This window comes from Larimichthys crocea, chromosome VI (assembly GCF_000972845.2).
Source record: "Larimichthys crocea isolate SSNF chromosome VI, L_crocea_2.0, whole genome shotgun sequence".
NCBI lineage: Eukaryota > Metazoa > Chordata > Actinopteri > Sciaenidae > Larimichthys > Larimichthys crocea.
The window spans coordinates 15,051,732-15,070,945 of NC_040016.1; the positions used below are offsets into that span (position 1 = coordinate 15,051,732).

Consider the following 19,214-nt stretch of genomic DNA (forward strand, 5'->3'; position numbering starts at 1 on the left):
ATGATCAGTCTTTTATGATTCTCAGTTGCTTCTCATAATTGTTTTCGCTAATGCATACATATCTATTATTGCAGGTTTATTCAAATCCAATTGTTACATAATTTTTAATTCATGACTGTATGTATATTCACTGCTCACAAACTTTTATTTCTGTAGAGCAGTATAAAATCATACAGCTCATTTACCTTTAAGAAGATTATCACGAGTCTCTAAATGCCTGATTAGTTTTATAGGGTGATCATGTGTTGCAGAGCACGTGATCATTAAAAGGTGAATCCATAATAAAGATGGATCCCTGAATATTCATAAACCATTTCCTGTTTCATCTCAGTGCAGACCTCTGATGCTTGATAATTTGTTAAGAGCTGGGTGCGTTTCTTTTCTTCTCAAAAAACACAATCTCAACAACTCAATGCTCGTGGAAATGCACCCCACCAAAGATGATGACGTCTGGGGCCGCGGAGGATGGCTGTAGCCCTACAATAGTTAAACAACCAAAACCAAAACTTTAAAGCAAGCAGCAAACTCTGTGGTTCTGAAGTAAAGCCAGCATGGACTGACAGGTGGGTGGCTTCACGGATGGCTTGCTTGTTTGATCAACCAGAATTCATTAGGCCTGCCTCAGGCCTTTGTCGCTGTAATGGATCATGGTCAAAAGCCTAAGGCAACAACAAACTAACTGGTAACTTGTATGTATAATATTGTATTTTTAGATTTTCCCTTTAACAATGTACCTATCATATGCAATTTTCCAACAAAACTCAAACTTTGTACTGTTTTTATGTATACCCTGGTCCTAAGAAATTTCGATTCAGCTATTTTTTTTATAGCAACAAAGACTATAAAAAAAATCTATAAACTTGAAAAAAAAATGTTGAGCCAGCTTGTTTTAAATTGAGATTGGTGGAGAAAATATCTTACCAGTGTGGCTCCCTGAGAGTCTTGTTGGTTGACCTCCTCTCCCTGTCTCATCAGTTCCTGAATGTCTCCCAGCATCCTCCTCTCTGTTGACGCTCGTGTCTCGTTGATCATCTCCTGGGTGATGCCTGTCAATCAAATACACAAGCAGAACCACAGGGCTAATCACAAAGGAGTTTTTTGGCAGCATGCTGACAGGGCCAGTTTATTGCTGCTCTGAGGCACATGGAGGGACAGAGGCGCCGCTCTGATTTACTTCAAAAAGTGAATGCTATAGAGAGGAAACTTCACTTTGGATGGACGGCTTTTTCAAATTGCACTGGAACTTTTCTATGAGAAATGGTTCATCTATTTCTCAATAAAAGCTTCTCAGCAGGGAGTGAAAGTTTAAGATTTCAAAGGAAATATGAATAGGTTTGGAACAGCAGCAGACACTGATTTTAGACATGAGTGAATTACATGAAGTAATTTTTAACCATCTGAATAACATAAAGAAATATAATTATGTTAATGGTTATAGGAACTTTCAGATAATTATTTTAACATTTTTAACTTCATTCATTTGTAAGTACAGTACAGAGCTGCTTATAGTATTAATAGTAGTATTTATAAGTAAGTATTCATGTCAGCAGTAGAATATTTGAAATAGATTTTGAGTAGTCCTTGTGTACTTTCATGCTGTCTTCCTCACCATCTTCATGGCAAAGAGTTTTGTGGTCTGCGGCTCAGTTGAAGCTCAGGGAAATCTGTCTGTCACAGCTACTCTAAATTCCTCCTATGATCCATCACCCTACTGCCAGGTGGGACACAATACTGTGACCGCCACACATGACTTCTTCTCCCACAGCTCAGCAGTACTGTCCTGTACTGTCTGGCAAAAAAAAAATCTATATCTATATATATATATTTATATAGCGATATATATTTTAGATTGACAATAAAAAGTCAGAACTATGACTATATTCTTGCAGCGTGACTGGATGTGAATCACTTGGAGGCTGAATGAGCTGCATGAGGAATAAAGCTACAATTAATTAAATGTTGTGGATGCAAATAAGATGATGTGACTTCAGTAAAGAAAGAAACATTTCAATTTATTTGTCAGTTTAAAATCACAAATGTACATATATGTCTTATACTGGAGGACCATCCTCTGGAACTTGTCTACTAGTAGACTAAAAGTAGACTAGCATCACCTGACTGTGCATATGTTATTCACAGTTTTTCAGCCCTACGACCTTTCCTGTGACACAGAGTTATAAATTAAACCTGGGCGAGTGAAGCTGAAGGCAAATCTATCCACTCAGCCAACATTTCAGCCTCCAGCCCACAATTTTAAAGTCAAACCCCTGTTTCAATGTCACACTATCAAGGCCCACATCGACATGCGACGGCCTGTGGTTGTGATGGAGGTACTGAAAAATGGTGAGGAGGTTGACTAGTAGTACTCTCCGAATTCACAATTAGAATTACCGCCTGAGGGTGTTTAAAGGCGGAGGAATCAGGACGACGACAGTCCCCCTTTATCGATTTAAATGAAATGCATCCCTCCAGCTATTACTTTCTTTTGTACTTTATGCTGTTTCTCCTAGCAATCATGAGTCCCTCTGGTACTAATATCACAGATTTTATTTGCTTGTTTGTGTGTTCATATTTCAATTTAGCTCCAGTGATGCTCCATAGCTTACCAATGTCCATCACATAAATCATTAAACTGAAAATCTAACTGATCCCAGGAGCTCCTGAGCAACAAACAGCAGACATTTCCCCCTAACCACTGCGGCTCGATGCAGATGAACTGGGCTCTATAGAGGAGGATCAAGGAAGAGTCAGATCAGTCAATGCTGAATATGAAGTGCTGTGTGTGTGTGTGTGTGTGTGTGTGTGTGTGTGTGTGTGTTTGTGTGTGTGTGTGTGAATATGTGCGTGTGAGAGTGCTGGTGTGCCCATCCCTGCGGTGTCCCTGGAGAGCAAAGCCTTATCCAGCAGTACAGTGCAGAGAACATTACGGGAGCAATTAGTAGAACCGCTCTCCCTTTGATCGGCTTAATAATCATTCTTCGCACCTACTGTACCGCTATCATGCATTTTACGGCTTGAGAGACCCTATTGTAATCTGAGAGCCTCTTTTTCGGCAGTCTCCGTTTCCCCCTCTCCAAGCTCACACCCTCTCTCTCTCTCTGTCTATGAGGGTTTCCAATATTGTCTCATATCCAGGATGAAACCCACACAATGTGGTGCCATGTGCCCTATTTGCCCTATTAAAACAACATCAGAATCATTCACCCACTTGCTTACAATACAGTATTTATCATTACAGGGCTTTTTCTGACCTTTAATTACAGGGAAATATGACTGAGCACTCAGCAGCAGCAGCGCCCTGCACGCACATGTTTTCTCCTGTTTACCAGTGAGCAACTCTGCTGAAGCTTCTGGGATTTACTATCATGCTGAAGGGCACCTTGACTGACGAAAATTACTAGTATTTTTTAACCTTCTCTTGTTTGCTGTTTCTTCTCTAACACGTACATAGGCTACATCGGCAGCAACCCGCAGCCTCACATATGTAAACAAACCGGTGTGCACAGATGAATATACTGCTTTGGTTAGTTTGCAAGTTGGCCTGAAAAGCAGATGAGGTGAGGTGAAGCTGGAATGTCTCTGTTCTGCTCCAGTAGGACAACTCTTATGTTATGTAGCTGTCTTATTATGTCCATAAGGTTGGTAGTAGGTTTTTTTTTTTCAATACTGCTGTTTATTTAATGGTTTAGAGGTATTTACCAAATGCCGTAAGTCTCATACCTTCATGAGCTAAATGTCAGAGCCAAACAAAAGAGGTGAGTCGAGGGACTGTAAAAAATTTGTGCAGCAGATATTACACCTTAAAAATAGAAAAAAATACATTAGTGGAGAGTGAATTTTATGGATATGAACAAAAACCAAGTTCCATTGATGTGATTACTTGTGCTGTGCCGCACTTGAATACCGCTCTCTTGTCTGTATGTTGTATATGAGGCTAATGCCAGTAGCTGGTTAGCTTTGCTTAGGTAAAACATGCACCTACCAGCATATCTAAAGCTCACTAAGAAACTATAAATGTTCACTTTGTTTACCCTGTACAATAACAAAAGTGTAAAAATGAGAATTTGCCATTCATATGCTGGATTATTTCATGGCTTAGAGCAGTGACTTTCTCTGCTGGTTGCCTGGCAACTCCCAGTCCACATAACTCCCCGTAAAAAGAGCGAATTATAGTTTTGACACTTCTGTTTGAGAGTGTTGTCAATCTTGTCAATCCTGTCTATTTCTCTGCTGGAAAGTGAAAATATGAACTATTCCTTTATACCACTGTTTCTCAACCCTGGTCCTCGGGGACCACTGCCCTGCATGTTTTAGATGTTTCCTCCTGCACCACACCTGATTCAAATGATCAGCTCGTCATCGAATGCTGCAGTGGCCTGATAATGAGCCACTCATTTGAATATGGTGTGTTGGAGCAGGGAATGTCTAAAACATGCAGGGCAGTGTTCCTCGAGGACCAGGATTGAGAAACACTGCTTTATACCATCCACATTTCAGCATCCAGTCTGGACATTCACGCCACAATATTTCTCTAAAGTCAAAGCCGGCACAAACAGATTTTCCTGCTTTGTTTCCAGCTGTGTGCTCACACGCCCGCCTGTAGACAAAACTGTTTACTAGAAAACAAAAACAAAATTGATGACAGCTTACATTAACAAGGCTGAGTGTGATTTAACTCCATTGTAAGTAAAGCTGTCACTCCGCCTTCCTTTGTGTCAGCCTCTCTTTGTATCACACAAACAGAGACACAAATGCAAACACATCTAAAACACAGCATGGGTTTTCCTTCTTTCCTCACTGATATGCATGTCAGTGCTGATCTCTTTGAACTTTTTAAGTCACGTCACAGAGACAAACTGTGCCGACTGCGGCTCTTTACAGTGATACAGGATGAATATAGGGTATCCCAATCTGCATCCCGTCGGGAGAAAGAGAACTGTGAATATCTCAGAGCCTCCCAAAGTGTCAATCCTGAAACTATGCAGGATGCTAAGCGCTTTCTGAGGTCACCACCCTGCTGACATCTTCCACAACAATCTGTTCCTGTTGCTGACATACTTTTAAGACTGCAGGAAGCTACAAATGTTCTCATATCCTGCTGCAAAGATTAAAGAAGATTTAAACTGTATGTTACAAGTAAGGGAATGGTTCGCCAAGACAAAGACAACTGTCAAATAAACAGAATTGTGCAATGATGAACTCCTCCTCTGAACATCCAAACATAGCCTAACAATCATAACAAAGCATGACAGGTTTCTCAAGCTTTGGATTGTCTCCACATGCCAAAAATGTGGATATGAAGCTATATACAAACATGTGTTTATCTGGTTTGAGATAAGTTGCAGTTGTAGCAAGTCTGGTTAATTAGCCTGCTACTTACGGTTGCCATCGTCGCATATTTTCACATGCTTGGAAACAATAAAACCAAAACAGTTTCACAAGACGTCGCAAAGAAGAAAGTTTGAAACCACAAATTGGTGGTAGAAAATGACCCCTAGTATGACAAGCAAGTTGTCTATCACTCAGCATCATCATTGCCCGGGTTACAGACTCAGACGTGGAGGTTTTTTTTTGGTTTTTTTTAAATGTCGGCAAATACTTCCAGCTCAAATCTGTCTGTAAAAAGAAAGAGGTTATCCAAATACCAATCTGACTGGCAGACAGACCACCCGTCCTGTCAGCAGGAATGAGCATTAATATTTTCTGTCACCCGTGGTGGACTGTCAGACCTGTAGCAACATTCAGCAGGGGACTACCACATTTGAGCAGAACAATGGCAGAGAATGCAGCGTGGATTTATTTTGACAAACATGTTGCCCATGTTTGTCTTGTATGTGTACACATACCTGGCCAATGACAGTGATTCTGATTTCCTATCAAATTAAATAAAATTTAGCACACCCTGTCCTCCCCAGATGATCTGGACCCCCTTGTTATCTAGAAACACCCCTGTGCACAACATCACTAATATAATCCATGCTGACCATTGACAGTATAAAGAAAAAAAGATTCCTTCATAAAAATGCTGACAAATGAGTAAAAGAAACTAGTGTGGCTTTGAGACTAAAAAAAAACTTTAAAACGTTTGTATTTGTATATTTATGCCTAGCAGTCTTTATTTTGTTTGGAAGTAGGCAACGACAGTATTTGAATATTTTGCTACAAGTATGCATAGTGACCCCCAATACTGCTTGAAACTGAGTATTCACAGCTATTATTAGCAATTGAATTTCAGCATTGGCTGATCTGAAGGCAGCTGATGTACATGGTGGCAGCTTTTGTCATCAATCACCCCCTGCCCTTCCCCTCGTATAAAACAAAACATCTCCAATAGCTGATCAGATAGCTCCAATTACCTGCACCTGTATTCATACTAGATTGAGTGGCTGTCATTCTGTCACTCTGATTGGTGTTACCTCCCACGCCACACACTATGTAGGCATGAGGCCAAGCTCCTATAGTGATTATCCTCTGCATAATTTGGTGGTTCAGTTACATTTTACCAAAATGAGACACCCTTGCTTTGGAGTTATTAATTCAATATGACATGTGGCACAGCTGCATTTGCCCATTGTTTTATATTTTCTGACTTCTGTCAGATGAGCATAACGGTAACATATTTACCTATAATTTAATCTGCAACATGGCATAATGTCACAATACAGTTTTTTATTCAACATACACAAATGTTTAATTGTGTGAAAAACTACAAATGTTAAAATGAAAAGTGCTATGCAAAGTGTGACATTATCTAGGTTTATAATTGAGTGATATGCAAGTTGGGTGTAGCCTGAATTCAACGATAATAATAGAAGTAATATCTCATCACTCATATCGTAGTTTCTTCATCAAGCCTCCCTGCAAGATGCATTTTAGGAATTGAGATGTGCTGAGATGATTTGTTACTGTCGCATAGGACGCACAGTTTTAATATATATATAATAAGAGTCTCACCTGGTTACTCCTGTTTTATTAAATTGCAAATCTTCTTCAATTTTGTGCATCATTACATATAATATTGAATACTTTAATTGTAAAAAGTGTTATGCAGTCCGACACTGAACGTAACCATGTCATCTATTTTGCAGCAATAACATGCTAACTACGAGTACTCATTTAAAGCCTCTCATACATAAGAAGTAAACCTAGAAGTAACTTTTAGTTGCTCTCTCTCACTTATTCAGTCTGCCTGCAGACATTGTGAAACTGATAAGTTCACAAACTTGTTCAATGAGGCAAAAAAAAAAAAACAGTGGTCACTGCACTTAAGAACTGCAGCTTAAAAATTCTGTCCACAGACGCAGACAGCTATGGTCGTGGCATCTCTTCAAACATTTATACTCTACCTCTGTTAGCCATAGCTGTCTCAATTATGTCCAGTGTCGGGTCGTCTTCACACAGGTCATAGGGCATGTTTCCGTCAGAGTTGACCGCCAGCAAATCTGCACCGCTGTGGGAAATGAGCAGATAAATGATTAACACTTTGGGATTTTGTTTATAGGCTAATAAATGTTAGAAATGTACAACATCCATGGTCAAGATGACAACTATGAGAAAAAGACCAGCTTAATATATTTTTTTATAATATTATTAATATTATTTTGGCTTCATTAGACAGACGTAGTGAAAAGGCAGACATGAAATGGGAAAGAGAGAGTATAACATGCGACAAACTAAAGGTCGCCAACTGGAACCAAACTGGCAACAGTAGTGACCATGTGGCATATGCTGTAACCATTCGGCTACCAAGGTGCTCCAACTAAATACAGTTTTGTGATGATTTCAGTTTTTGCAAAAGCTTTACATCATCTATGTTTTAAATCAGCATAGTAATTCAGGTCTGTGTTTGATATTCCGATCAGTTGTGAGACCCACAAAATGCTGAGAAAAAGTAGATCTGTAACTCAAAGTCTTGGACAGGGATGACAAAATGCTGGAGGACTATTGATGATTCCAATTAAACTTTTTCAGTGTGGAACAAGCTGGCCTGCATTTTTCTCTGTTTTTTATTCAGTAATTTCACTGTGGACAATGAGTCCTAGTAATATGATGAGGGGCTTGACAAGTACTGCATGTCAACAGATGGCAGCACTGTGTCTGTATATTTTGTATATTTTGTATGTGTGTGTGTGTGTGTGTGTTTGTTTCCAGTTACTGCATGCAGACTTTAATTATTGAGTGTGTACACACAGTCTTCATTTGTTTTTAATCTATAGATATGTGTAAGTGCACGCTGTTATGTCAGAGGATCTAATTAAATACTATTTGTATGATCATGTTCATGTACATCCATTATGTATGCATGCACCATGCAACTTCTCTCTCGTGTTCATGTAAAGAAATTCATTATACGTGATGTGTGTTTTTGCCCCTAGAAAATGGGGGTCAGTATTATTAAATTATGAATTTGACAACCCACACTGTCATCATGTCCATGTGCCATTCTGTGCCTTGATATTATTATTTCAGGTTTTACGGAGTCTAATTTCAGACTGCAGGTAAATTGTAATTAGAAGTGTCGCCTGTCTCATGTAACCTATTAATTTGAATATTTTACATATTTTACATGAAAAGAAAATAATGGTTAAATAATATTGTGATACCAATTTCAACAATATTTACCTTCCCTAATATGTCCTAATATTTCCCATAACTGGAAAAGGTGGAAGACAACGCCATTTCTCATTTCAATCGTTGTTTTTGTCAACGATTTTCTTTATTGCCTTGCTATATGTTTTTTCCTGCTACTGCCATTAGTGTGGACTTGGCATTTCCTCTCCAGCAAGGTGCACTACAATCAATCCCAGGCGTTGTTGTTTTTGGATCAGAAACACTTTCATTTCTCAGAACTGAATTAAAGAAAGAAAAATCATAATTTTCTAGTAGCCCAATGAGGATAGTGGTTGCATTTCTAGTATGTGACAGTACAACAAATATATGCCTGTTAATTCCAGACTGTGTGTGTACAGAGAGTTTACAGGGTGGTAAGCACATGCGAACACATGTGTGATGATATTGAATGAAGTCCAGCTGGTCCTAACAAACTTTAAACTGTAGATTATTATATAGATTATTATTATATGTAGATTATTATTATTACCAGAGCAATTGTTTCTCTCTTTCTCCCTGATACTGCCCTGATTAGTGTCATACAATGTCATCAGTCAATTGCCTGCTAAACTGAATCAGACCGACATTATTAATGTAGCAGATTATTTTCTAGCTGTTTTACACATTCAATAATTCTTTCTGAGGTAGAGATGTTTTCTGTTTCAGACAAGGCAGGGCACCTCCACTATAAATCTGCATGTCTTACTGTGAAATAAGGATCTTGACCAGTCCGGCGTGGCCACATGTAGCAGCGGCGTGCAATGGCGTCCACAGCTCGTTGTCCTGAGCATTGACACTGGCTCCTCGGTCCAGCAGGATCTTCACCATCTCCTCGTAGTTATCGATACAACACTGTGATGAAAGAGAAGGGGAGGAGTGGAAAAGAAGAAATGTCTTTTAATTTTTGACACTGTAATAGTTGCTAATGTTTTAGTGAGGAGTTCTGACGATGGACTGAGATCCACAGTTTCCTCTTAAGGAAAATTAAATGCTGGCTGAAAAAGAGCTCTCTTCAGTCGGATGGCACATAACTCATAGAGTGAGCACTCAGCTGTGCTGCAATGATGTTGTACTGTAACGCTTCAGCACCTTAATTATTGCACAAAGGGTTGAAAAGAGACTCATTTGTCACCAAGACTGTAAACTCTGTATCTCTGCAAAAGTCTTTTAATAGCATATTGCTGTGTGCAAAAACATTAAGCCAATTTGGACACATTCATTCTGACTTCTTGTCCATTGTGTTTTTTGGTTCCTGGATCTGAGACAAAACTGGAAACACACCCATAACTCACACCCATCCACTGAGACAGAGAGACAAAGAGAGAGGGACAGAAAGTATTTTCCTTGTTAAACTTGGGTGTGATTATAGGGTGTGGAGGAAGACAAATTTTTCCATAAAAACCATCTTCCGATGTAGTCAGCAACAGCAGTTTTCTCCATCAGAGCTAACTGGTGTTAGTGTGGTGGTGCGGTGCCGCTGAACAAACATGAAGACGGCTGAGAGGACAAGAAAGAGAAAAAACTAATAGAGACGACATGAGGCAGACATGAAATCAAAGAATGGGATTACTTGTCACAGGAGGGGGGTCACATACAATCAGACAGCTGAAGGATTCAGATCCAAAAGCCTTAATGGGCATTTCAGTAAAGCTATGTTGTTATTTGTGCTGGTAAACTTGAATGTGAATCTATTACATGTTATCTTGTGCCCTACCATCACACCCGTCATAAAAATGTCATAAAATCCTTTGTTCTCAGAAACAGCTGCACATTATTATTTATTTTTTTTAACCAAAGAGTGCCTTCATTTTTGTGAGAAGCCACTGGAGTGTTTTGTCTCTGTTCTGAAATGAAAATCAGACATCTGTCAGGATAAAATGTAAAATCTCTCCTGACAAAATGACTGCTGTTAGTTCAGCAGAGTCATTTATGGAAGATTTAAACAATGAGAGGAAAATGAAAGGAGAAAAAAAAGGTTGTTACAAAATAGAAATGACAAAAAAAAAGAAAAGACCAAAATAAATAAATCAATCGTAATTATCAACTGCTTATCCTGCAAAGGGTTTTAGGAAGCTGCGGTCTATCCCAGCATGCACTGTGAATAGACACGGTCCATCCTGGGCACTGAGCTAACACACACACACACGCACGCACGCACGCACACACGCACACACACACAAAGTTTCCAATTTCCTAATGAATCATTTGATGCGAACATGAAAGCTTCAACATGTATATGCCTTTGTGTAAACATAGTGTAGTTTAAATAATTGTGAATCTGAGTGTACTTTGGTGGCATCTTCAGGTTGATCACATGCACAAAGATGATGCAAATGAGACATATTGTACTAAAAGTCCAGTTTGCCAAACATTTAAATGGATATAAACCAGAGTTAATGAACAGTGACTCAAGCAGTTTCTGCTTTTCTTGGTTTCATATCATTGCAAATTAAATGTTTATGAGCTTTTTGGTTTGTTTGGTTGGATAAAACAAGATATTTAAAGTCCCCACCATATGCTCTGGAAAATTGTGATGTGACTTATTTATTAAAAAAAAAAAAGAAGACAAAATTATTAATTATGAAGGCCTGCACAAAGTAAAAACTTTGAATGAAAGTCAACATATTTTATCAACTCATAACAGTCCATCACCTGAGTAGATATTGAGGACGACAGGATGTTGTTGTGTCCAACCTACATTCTGTTGCAGAAGCATTGCCCCTCATTAATATTGCATTATAAAAGCCATCATTTTTATTAAATGGGCATTAAGTGACGTCTGCCATCTAACGACAATGTAATATCAATAGGTCTCCATAGATAATAAGAATCATAATAAGAATTAAATGTTCAGCAGGAATGTGACCGTTAGACACCAGCAACATCAGCATCTGGCCAAAGTAGCAGAGTTATAGTCATTAATAGTAATGCCAACGCCTGAACCTGAAAAGTCTGATGTGAATTTGAGTGACCCATAAGAATTTAGGCATAACACAAGTCACTGATTCATAAAACTGTCACAAGAATCAACATTCATGGATGAATGAATAGATCCACTGTAACTTACAGGGCAGTATTTTCCAATCTAGTCCTCAAGTCACCCCTTTCCTTTGGGTTTGTGTTGCAGTGGTACTGCTGACCCAAAGTCTGGCTCTTTTCAGGCATGAAATAAGTCACATTACTGGCTTCATCTGCTGGAGTCTCCACATTAATCTGACAGCATCACATTCAGACGTGTGCAGTGCTGAAAGTGAAATGTTACTTGTGTGTGACCTAGTAAGATTGTTGTCATGACTACGTAAACAAGTGCATATTCAGACGGAGGATTAATTTGTACAATGCTAATAAATAAATAGGTGCATATCTCATCGGGGCTTCTGTTTTCCTCTCTGCATTAACTCTGAAGCTCAGGTACTGATTTATTTAGATATTCTAATACACACCCGTTGTGTTGAATGATTCTTTTCCCAAGAATCTTTCACCTTTTACACTCGTCTTTAAATATTCCACCGCAAACTCACCATAACAAGTGCGAGAAGAACGCTTGCAGAGAAAAAACTGTTTTTCTTTTTCATGGATTTACAATGAGGATAAGCTGAAGTGCAATCTCTTGTGGTTTCATATATCTGAGAATGAGAGCGAGTCAGACAGTAATACAGGGAGAGGCACAAACATGAATATAAACCAAGAGGATGGAAATGCCAAAGAGAAGTGGTTGGTAGATTAGACGTCATATGAAAGTCATTTTGGAAAACGCGGACAACAACAACAACAACAGACGGTCTTCTTCAGCATCATCCCATTGCTATGATTTAGATCTTAGCCTTTAATTCATTTGTGTACAGTTAACAGGACCAGTTATAGACTCATGATACATGAAAAATAAATGATGCGGCTATGAGATAATTTAGTGGATGAGACCTTTTGGTATCATGTACATCCCAGACAAAAAAAAAAAAAAAGATCTGGATGCTTACACAACAAGACTGTCACACCACATTGACGTATGGAGAAAAAAAGAGTGGTGTGTTCTCTTGAAAGTTTTGCAGATAAGGTGGCTCTGACAGGAGTGTGAGGGGGAGCACATAAATTGATATACAACAGAAGAGAGGAAATGAAATTACTTCACAGATGCACAGGACAGATAGCAGGAAGACAGATAAGAGAAACAGATGTATAAAAAACACAACCGCCACTGACTACCTGGAAAAACTATTTGGCTGACAGAAATCCTGTGAGTAACATTTTAGTCATAGTGAGAAGTACGTACATGAAGATCACCAGATTCAAAACCTTTTCACACACTTCTTTTGATCATGTTGTTCTCTAGTTGGAAAAAAAAAAACAATCCGGTCAGAACTTAGCTTTGGAATAAAGACGTTGTAGTTCTGTACCAAAGCCACAAAAATTACTAAAGAGTTAAGTTGTCTCTGCTAACATGACCACGATGTCAGACTGAAAAATAAAGTGAAACAAAATATCTAGTGCGTGGGCATGTTATCAACCTCTGCTGATACATGTGCATTTAAATTTTTGCCTAAAACTCTTTCCTGGGCTTTTGCAGTGGAGAATTTCAAAAGATTGTGGACGAATCTCTGTGATATGTATATGAGAAGGGAAAAAAAGCTACATGAAGTGGGCAGGCAGCATGAAAGAAAAGAAAGAAGTAATATATCAAGGCTTCAGTATGGTTCCAATAAGAAAGAAGTTCACTCAGAGGTCTAAATCTGTACCAGACTTAGTGTGAAAGAACATGTGCATGGAAATCATAAGTTCTTTTAAGTATACATGTAGCTGGACTTGGAGTAAAAGGTCTTTACTGTCAATGATGCTAAGTAAGATGCGACGGTGAGAGACAAAATGTGTCTACAAAAACTTCCCCTAAAGCTGCCAAAAGGAGAAGTGGGACTCTGCGGAGGCTGCTTTTTGTTTGTGTCAACTACTTCCGTTGTTAATGATGTCAGAGCAGACTACAGATTCAAAGAAAGAGATATATCAGTCACAAAGTTTACCGTGTGTGTTGGCGTGTGTGAAGGTATCACATCGGCAAATTGTACATCTCGTTGCACAGAGATGGTAATTCGGGGGAACAAGTTATGGATCTGATTTTCTGTCTGGCAATTGGCAAGATATAATTCAGTAAAAATGAGCGGCCTCATGAAACTGACAAGAGACATACCAGCTTGTCAAAGACATCGGATACACTGATGGATTAGCTCAAATCTGAAGCTGCCGCCTGCAGCAGAGGCATGACAGATGCCATCATGAAAAGAGATTTCAACCTACACACCACCTAACAAAGAGACTGATCTCCTACGCTCCCGAATAAACCCACGTACTGCCTGCTAAGCTAATGTCTTAGGTTTGCTTCTGAAAAAAATATTTGCACCCACGAGCTAACTAGCCACTAACCTAAACTCCTAGCCTCCACCCTTCTTGTCTAGGCAACAAGACAATGAGGCAAGCAAGGAAATAATGTGCTTTTCATGAAATGTATTCACACAGAGATGGGAGTGTGGTTCTGACAAAGGCTCAGTTTATGCCTAATGTGGCTGGAAAACAACAGAAACAGTCTTGCTGGGATCTGTAAGTGGGCTGAGAGGACTGTGGTCTGGGTTGAGGAGCAAAATGACAAGGAAATAAGGCTTAGGTTATGACTGAATGGCTGATCAGATCAGAGCTAGTGCCACGAAGGCTGTTTGTGACAGACATCTGGAACAAAGACTTTAATACTAAGGGGTTAAGTGAGCAAGACCAGGACCAAGTGGCTGAGAGTACAGCTGAGACTGTTGGAGGTTGAAGGATACAAGGACTTTCAATCTTACCAGAGCTAAAAGGACTAATGCAAATCATGAAGAGTGAAGTGCAGGAACTCAAAATGCCAAGTTCAGCTGCTGAGAATTAGACCTAAAAGGCTAAATGAATTGAATCCAGGCTGTGACAAGCAGCTGAATGATTTCCGGGCTCAGGTACAGCTTAAACCACTGTTGCATGTCATTTTCCTCCCTCAACTTTATATACTGACATACAGGGCATTGACACTTAATCACATTTCTGAATGAAAATACATTAATAAGAAAGAGCACAGGTGCTAAAAGAGACTAGAGTGACAGTTGCAGGGTTATTACTGAACTTGGAGAGATGGCTCAGACCTGGGTCTGAGTTTAAGGTCCTCAAGAGGCTGAAGTAATGAAGAGCTGAAAGACTGATGAAAAGTCTGGGATCACACAGAATGCAAGCTCATAACTTCACAACTCAGATCCATTACAGGACAAGTTAAAAGCATGCGTCATGCGTGTTATCTTTGCATAAATATTTGAGTGGTTGAATCATTGAAGTAAATGTTTTTTTAAATATGACTCCAACAGTATGTCGACGTTCTGGTTCATCGTGTCCACTCAGGCACACCATCCTGAATTCCTCAAGCACAACACAAGAACTCAGAAGAAGAAGCCAGATAAGAGGGGCGGCGTTGTTGTGGCAGTGTAACTACTCATACAGGTGAGAAAAAGAAATATGGTCATGGAGACTATATACTCTTCTGGAGCTTGTTGAAATCTGAACTTGCACCGAGAATCACAGCAACCAACCAACCAGGTCCAACACATGACAATCTACCTCAAACCAAGAGAGAAAGTGCTGTTTTTAGAGGCTTCTGTAGCTTGTAACTGGTTATCTGTGCCTTAGTTTCACTCCACGTTCCTACTCATACTTTTAGTAATCAGCCATCTTTTACTTTCAGCTGAATGCCTACAATCATATCTGAGTTCTGTTTTAAAGTTGTACTAGTAATACAAACATTTCCTGTCGCCTCACATAAAAAAATCTGCAAACCAACCAGGGACTTTTATTGTAAAGCAGCCATAGAATATGCAATGTCTTTGATTCAAAGGTAGTAGTGCTATTCTTTAATTTTAAAAAATGGCCTGAGTTTTAAATATTGCAGAATAGTGCAAGAAGAAACAGACACAGTGAGTTGTTTGATCCCTGTACTGCACACCATTGCAACAGAAAACATTTTATCCCTCAACCTCACTTATCATTTTCTTTTTCATTCGTACATATGACACGGTGTTGTTTCTAAACAAACCAGGATTCAGAAGTGGGTTTCATGTATCAAGGAGGGATGCATGTTTAAGGAAAATAAGTGAAGTGTGTCTGAGTGTAAGATTAATTACATGTCACTCTTTTGCATCTTTAAAGTCTGTGTAAAGGCAATTCTAAGATTTCTTTCAAAATACATGAATTATGTTGGAAAACAGTTGCTGAAAACAAGTGCAAAGACTTTGAACGATATATTACTGTGGAGTTAGAGGTCAAAACAGTTTTTCACCAGTTTTCAGTCCAGGATTTTTTTGGGTGGTCCTAAAGGGTGGCTCGATAACACACTGAGGCCACCCTGAGCATACCCCTGCAGCCCTAGCAGAGAGATAGAGATTAATTCATCTCGCTCAGAGTGTTTCAAAGTTAGCCGTGTCATTTTCTGAACTCATCTGAAACGCTTCAGTCGCTTCAAAATTGCTGCTTGACTACTCCCATACTCCAAATACAAAATTTGTGTTATAAAGTAATCAGCCTCGGTCCCATTGAAATAAATGAAGGTTGTGTTTTTGATGTAGCACTTATGACGGTCAACGTGGCCTTACACACTTTCATCCAAACACACACACATACGTGACCTTGTCATTGAACAGAAGGCCTCCACTTATCTGGATCAACTAAAAATGATGGGTTCCCTATCAGACCTGAAGCTGTCAAGGTGCTTTCATGAAGCAATAGCTTCTCAAGAGCTGACATGATGTGTGTGTGTGTGTGTGTGTGTGTGTGTGTGTGTGTGTGTGTACATGCAGTACCCCTGCAAGCCATCGATTGATTAATGTCTCATATCAGTCTGCTGAGACCAACCTTAGATAGGTGTGACATCTCATTTGGAGAAACATCAGCCCCACTTTCCTTCATTTGTCTCACCCAATGCCATTCGATGTGTACATGTATGAATGTCCCATGTGTGTCTCTATATTTATTGCGCCCCCATCATCCTGTCTGTCTATAGTTGTATTTGTCAAATTGTGGCAGAAGTGAAAAGGTCTCATCTTGAGGACAGTGGGCAGGCTGACCGATCCAAATAGCAGATTATCGGGTACGCACACATTCAAAGCTGAAAGGTCAATCTGATCTCTTAGCAGCCGGCGCCCACAGCTTTTAAAACACCAGCCCCACCGGTGGTGACTGATGGACTTCAATTTTCTCTACCCCTGTTCATTTCTCTGCCTCTCAGCAGGAAACCTGAACATTAGGCTTTGAACAGCTGACGGGGAAAAAAGAGACGGCTGTGTTAGCTGAGGCGGAGAAGGAGAGAGGACATAAACTGTCAGAGGTACAGTTCAACCACAGAAACAGACAAATGAGAGGAGAGGTGGCAGGGAAGGATGAAAAGCACAGGAGAAAGTGAAGTAGTAAATGAGCATTGCATCCTTTTGAAATGCTTTAACGTGAAGAGTAATCCTTCAGGAAATCACCTTTACTTCTCCCTGATGTGGGCTTAGGGATGAAAATAAGATTCTGAGCCTCTCCTGTGGTTGATATTTCAGTGTACGAGGGACGAACAGAAAGGTTTTATGCTTGTTTGTATTTACAGGTTGAGCTCCTCAGTGTCTCCAGCCTGTAGCAGGTGAAACAGTAAAGTTGGCAACTGCAGTCTTCCCTCAGTAATAGTTATAATCAATCCTTTCTGTCTGAAGGATCTAGATAAGATATTCTTTATCACTGGTCTGTAATTCATTTCACAGATTAATCTAATGCAGGTTAGTCTCCCAAAAAATAAAGCAGTTAGCCAACCTACCCCCAGGTTGAAAACAGAGGTAAGAGCCACGTTTCTACAGTTACAATTAATAACACCTGCTGACCAGTGGCACCAAATGACAAAAAAAACTCATTGCTCATAATTTGTGCTCTGCCAACAATTTTGTGGAGCGATTAACGATAAAGAGAAGAGTTTTTGGAGAGAACAGTAACCTGCAGATATACAGCTGTGAGGGCATCATCAGTCATTTTCATTTGTCCAAAGAAACCGTCCTGAGTCTGGTGAGTTAGTGAACGTACTGCCAGCCCTGCCACATTAAGAAGACACAGTATCTGAGCTCTGCTACAGGTCTGCACCGCACTAACAGTAAACTACTTTACTAAAATCTCCTTTTAGCTGTTGAATTCTTACCAAAGTCAAACATTTTCTCTAGCAAAGTAAACAGAGCTGAGCAGTTTGATGCAGTTTCTCAGTCAGCCTTGTGGTTTTAGTTTACCCAGAATTTCTTGCAAATTAGTCCTATTTAAGAAAGTCAAGGATTAGACAGCTTTGTGCAACGGATGAATTAAGACATCTATCTGAAGTCTGACTAATAGTTTGGGCTGAGCCAAAGTTAAAGACTATCTCTGTGAAATTGGCCCCAGAATTTGATTAGATGGTGTTACCGGGTAACGTTGCTGTTTCACACTACTGGGTCGGCCTCTTGCACTGTGCTGACAGGAACTGGCAACCGGAAAAAACGTTTTAAGTCAAAGTCTGGCTGGTTAATTTGAGAACAAATGAGACATATAATGATCCAATTATTTACAAAGGCACAAAGCAATGTTAAGTGAAAAGTGAGTTGGAGCATTGATTGGGATGATGTGGAAGCTTTGATTATCATGCCAGTAATAGCTCTAATTAACAAGTGAAAACAGGACTGATCCGCTCTGTCAGTTTCCTTCATCAGAATTGACTAATTTCCCCCAATACTGAACTCATTTCCTCACTATTAGAGAACATTTTTTAAATGTGTCAGGAAAAACTCAACACATTATTCTCTGCAAGGCCTTTAATTCCTGCTGCTGCAATCTAATCACACCAGGAAATGATTTAATTATATTTCCATAAAGCTACAGACTCTATGGACTTCACTAACACATGTTTTACAGCTCCACAGTGGGGAAAAATGTGACAACAGAATAAACACAAGACTACATCAGACAGTTTAAAAGAGTACATCAAGTACTGTTGGCAAAATTAGATTTTGTAGTCTAAAGTATTTTCATGGAATCTAATATTGAAAATGAGCAGTACATCAGGCTTGAAGAAGGAAAGTGTATTTGTTCAATGTGCATCAAAATGATAAGCTCTGTTGTATTGTCTAATGTCCTCTTTACTTGCCAACCAATATTTTTTGTAGCAGGAAAAACAGAAACATGTTTTTTTTTAAACGCACAAAGCACAAGACAAAGTTTGTTTTTCACATAAGAAACATTTAGGTTAGTTATTTAGAAAAATGCCTTGGAGATAAGGGGGAAAAAATCATTAAATCTGTTTTAAAGCTGTTTCTTTCTCTCTTCTTTATTTCTCTATTTATTAGACACTTTGCACATAAACTTCTAGAAGCCATGTTTAGCTGCCTAAGGAGACTATAATTTAATTTTAATTGGCTTCAAAAAACAAAAGTTCATTACAAGGGTGCAGCCTAATGAACTTTCATTCATTACACAAGGATCATGCACAAGGAATCCCCTAAAATAACCTACTGCATTACTTTTATATGCAACAAGGAACACACACCGCTGCTAAGAAAAAGAAT

At 39.2% G+C, this 19,214-nt stretch overlaps 1 protein-coding gene across 2 annotated transcripts in view; it reads right to left on the minus strand.

Annotated features, from left to right (window-relative positions):
* The window catches only part of ppp1r16b (protein phosphatase 1, regulatory subunit 16B), an 82,550-nt gene that overhangs the window by 9,165 nt on the left and 54,171 nt on the right, over window positions 1-19,214 (minus strand). For both annotated transcript variants that reach the window (XM_010732125.3, XM_010732124.3), the window contains exons 4-6: window positions 9,317-9,462; window positions 7,347-7,450; window positions 922-1,046 (exon numbers count right to left, since the gene is read on the minus strand). In XM_010732125.3, coding sequence (XP_010730427.3) covers window positions 922-1,046; window positions 7,347-7,450; window positions 9,317-9,462 — 375 coding nt within the window. The remainder of the gene's footprint in view (window positions 1-921; window positions 1,047-7,346; window positions 7,451-9,316; window positions 9,463-19,214) is intronic.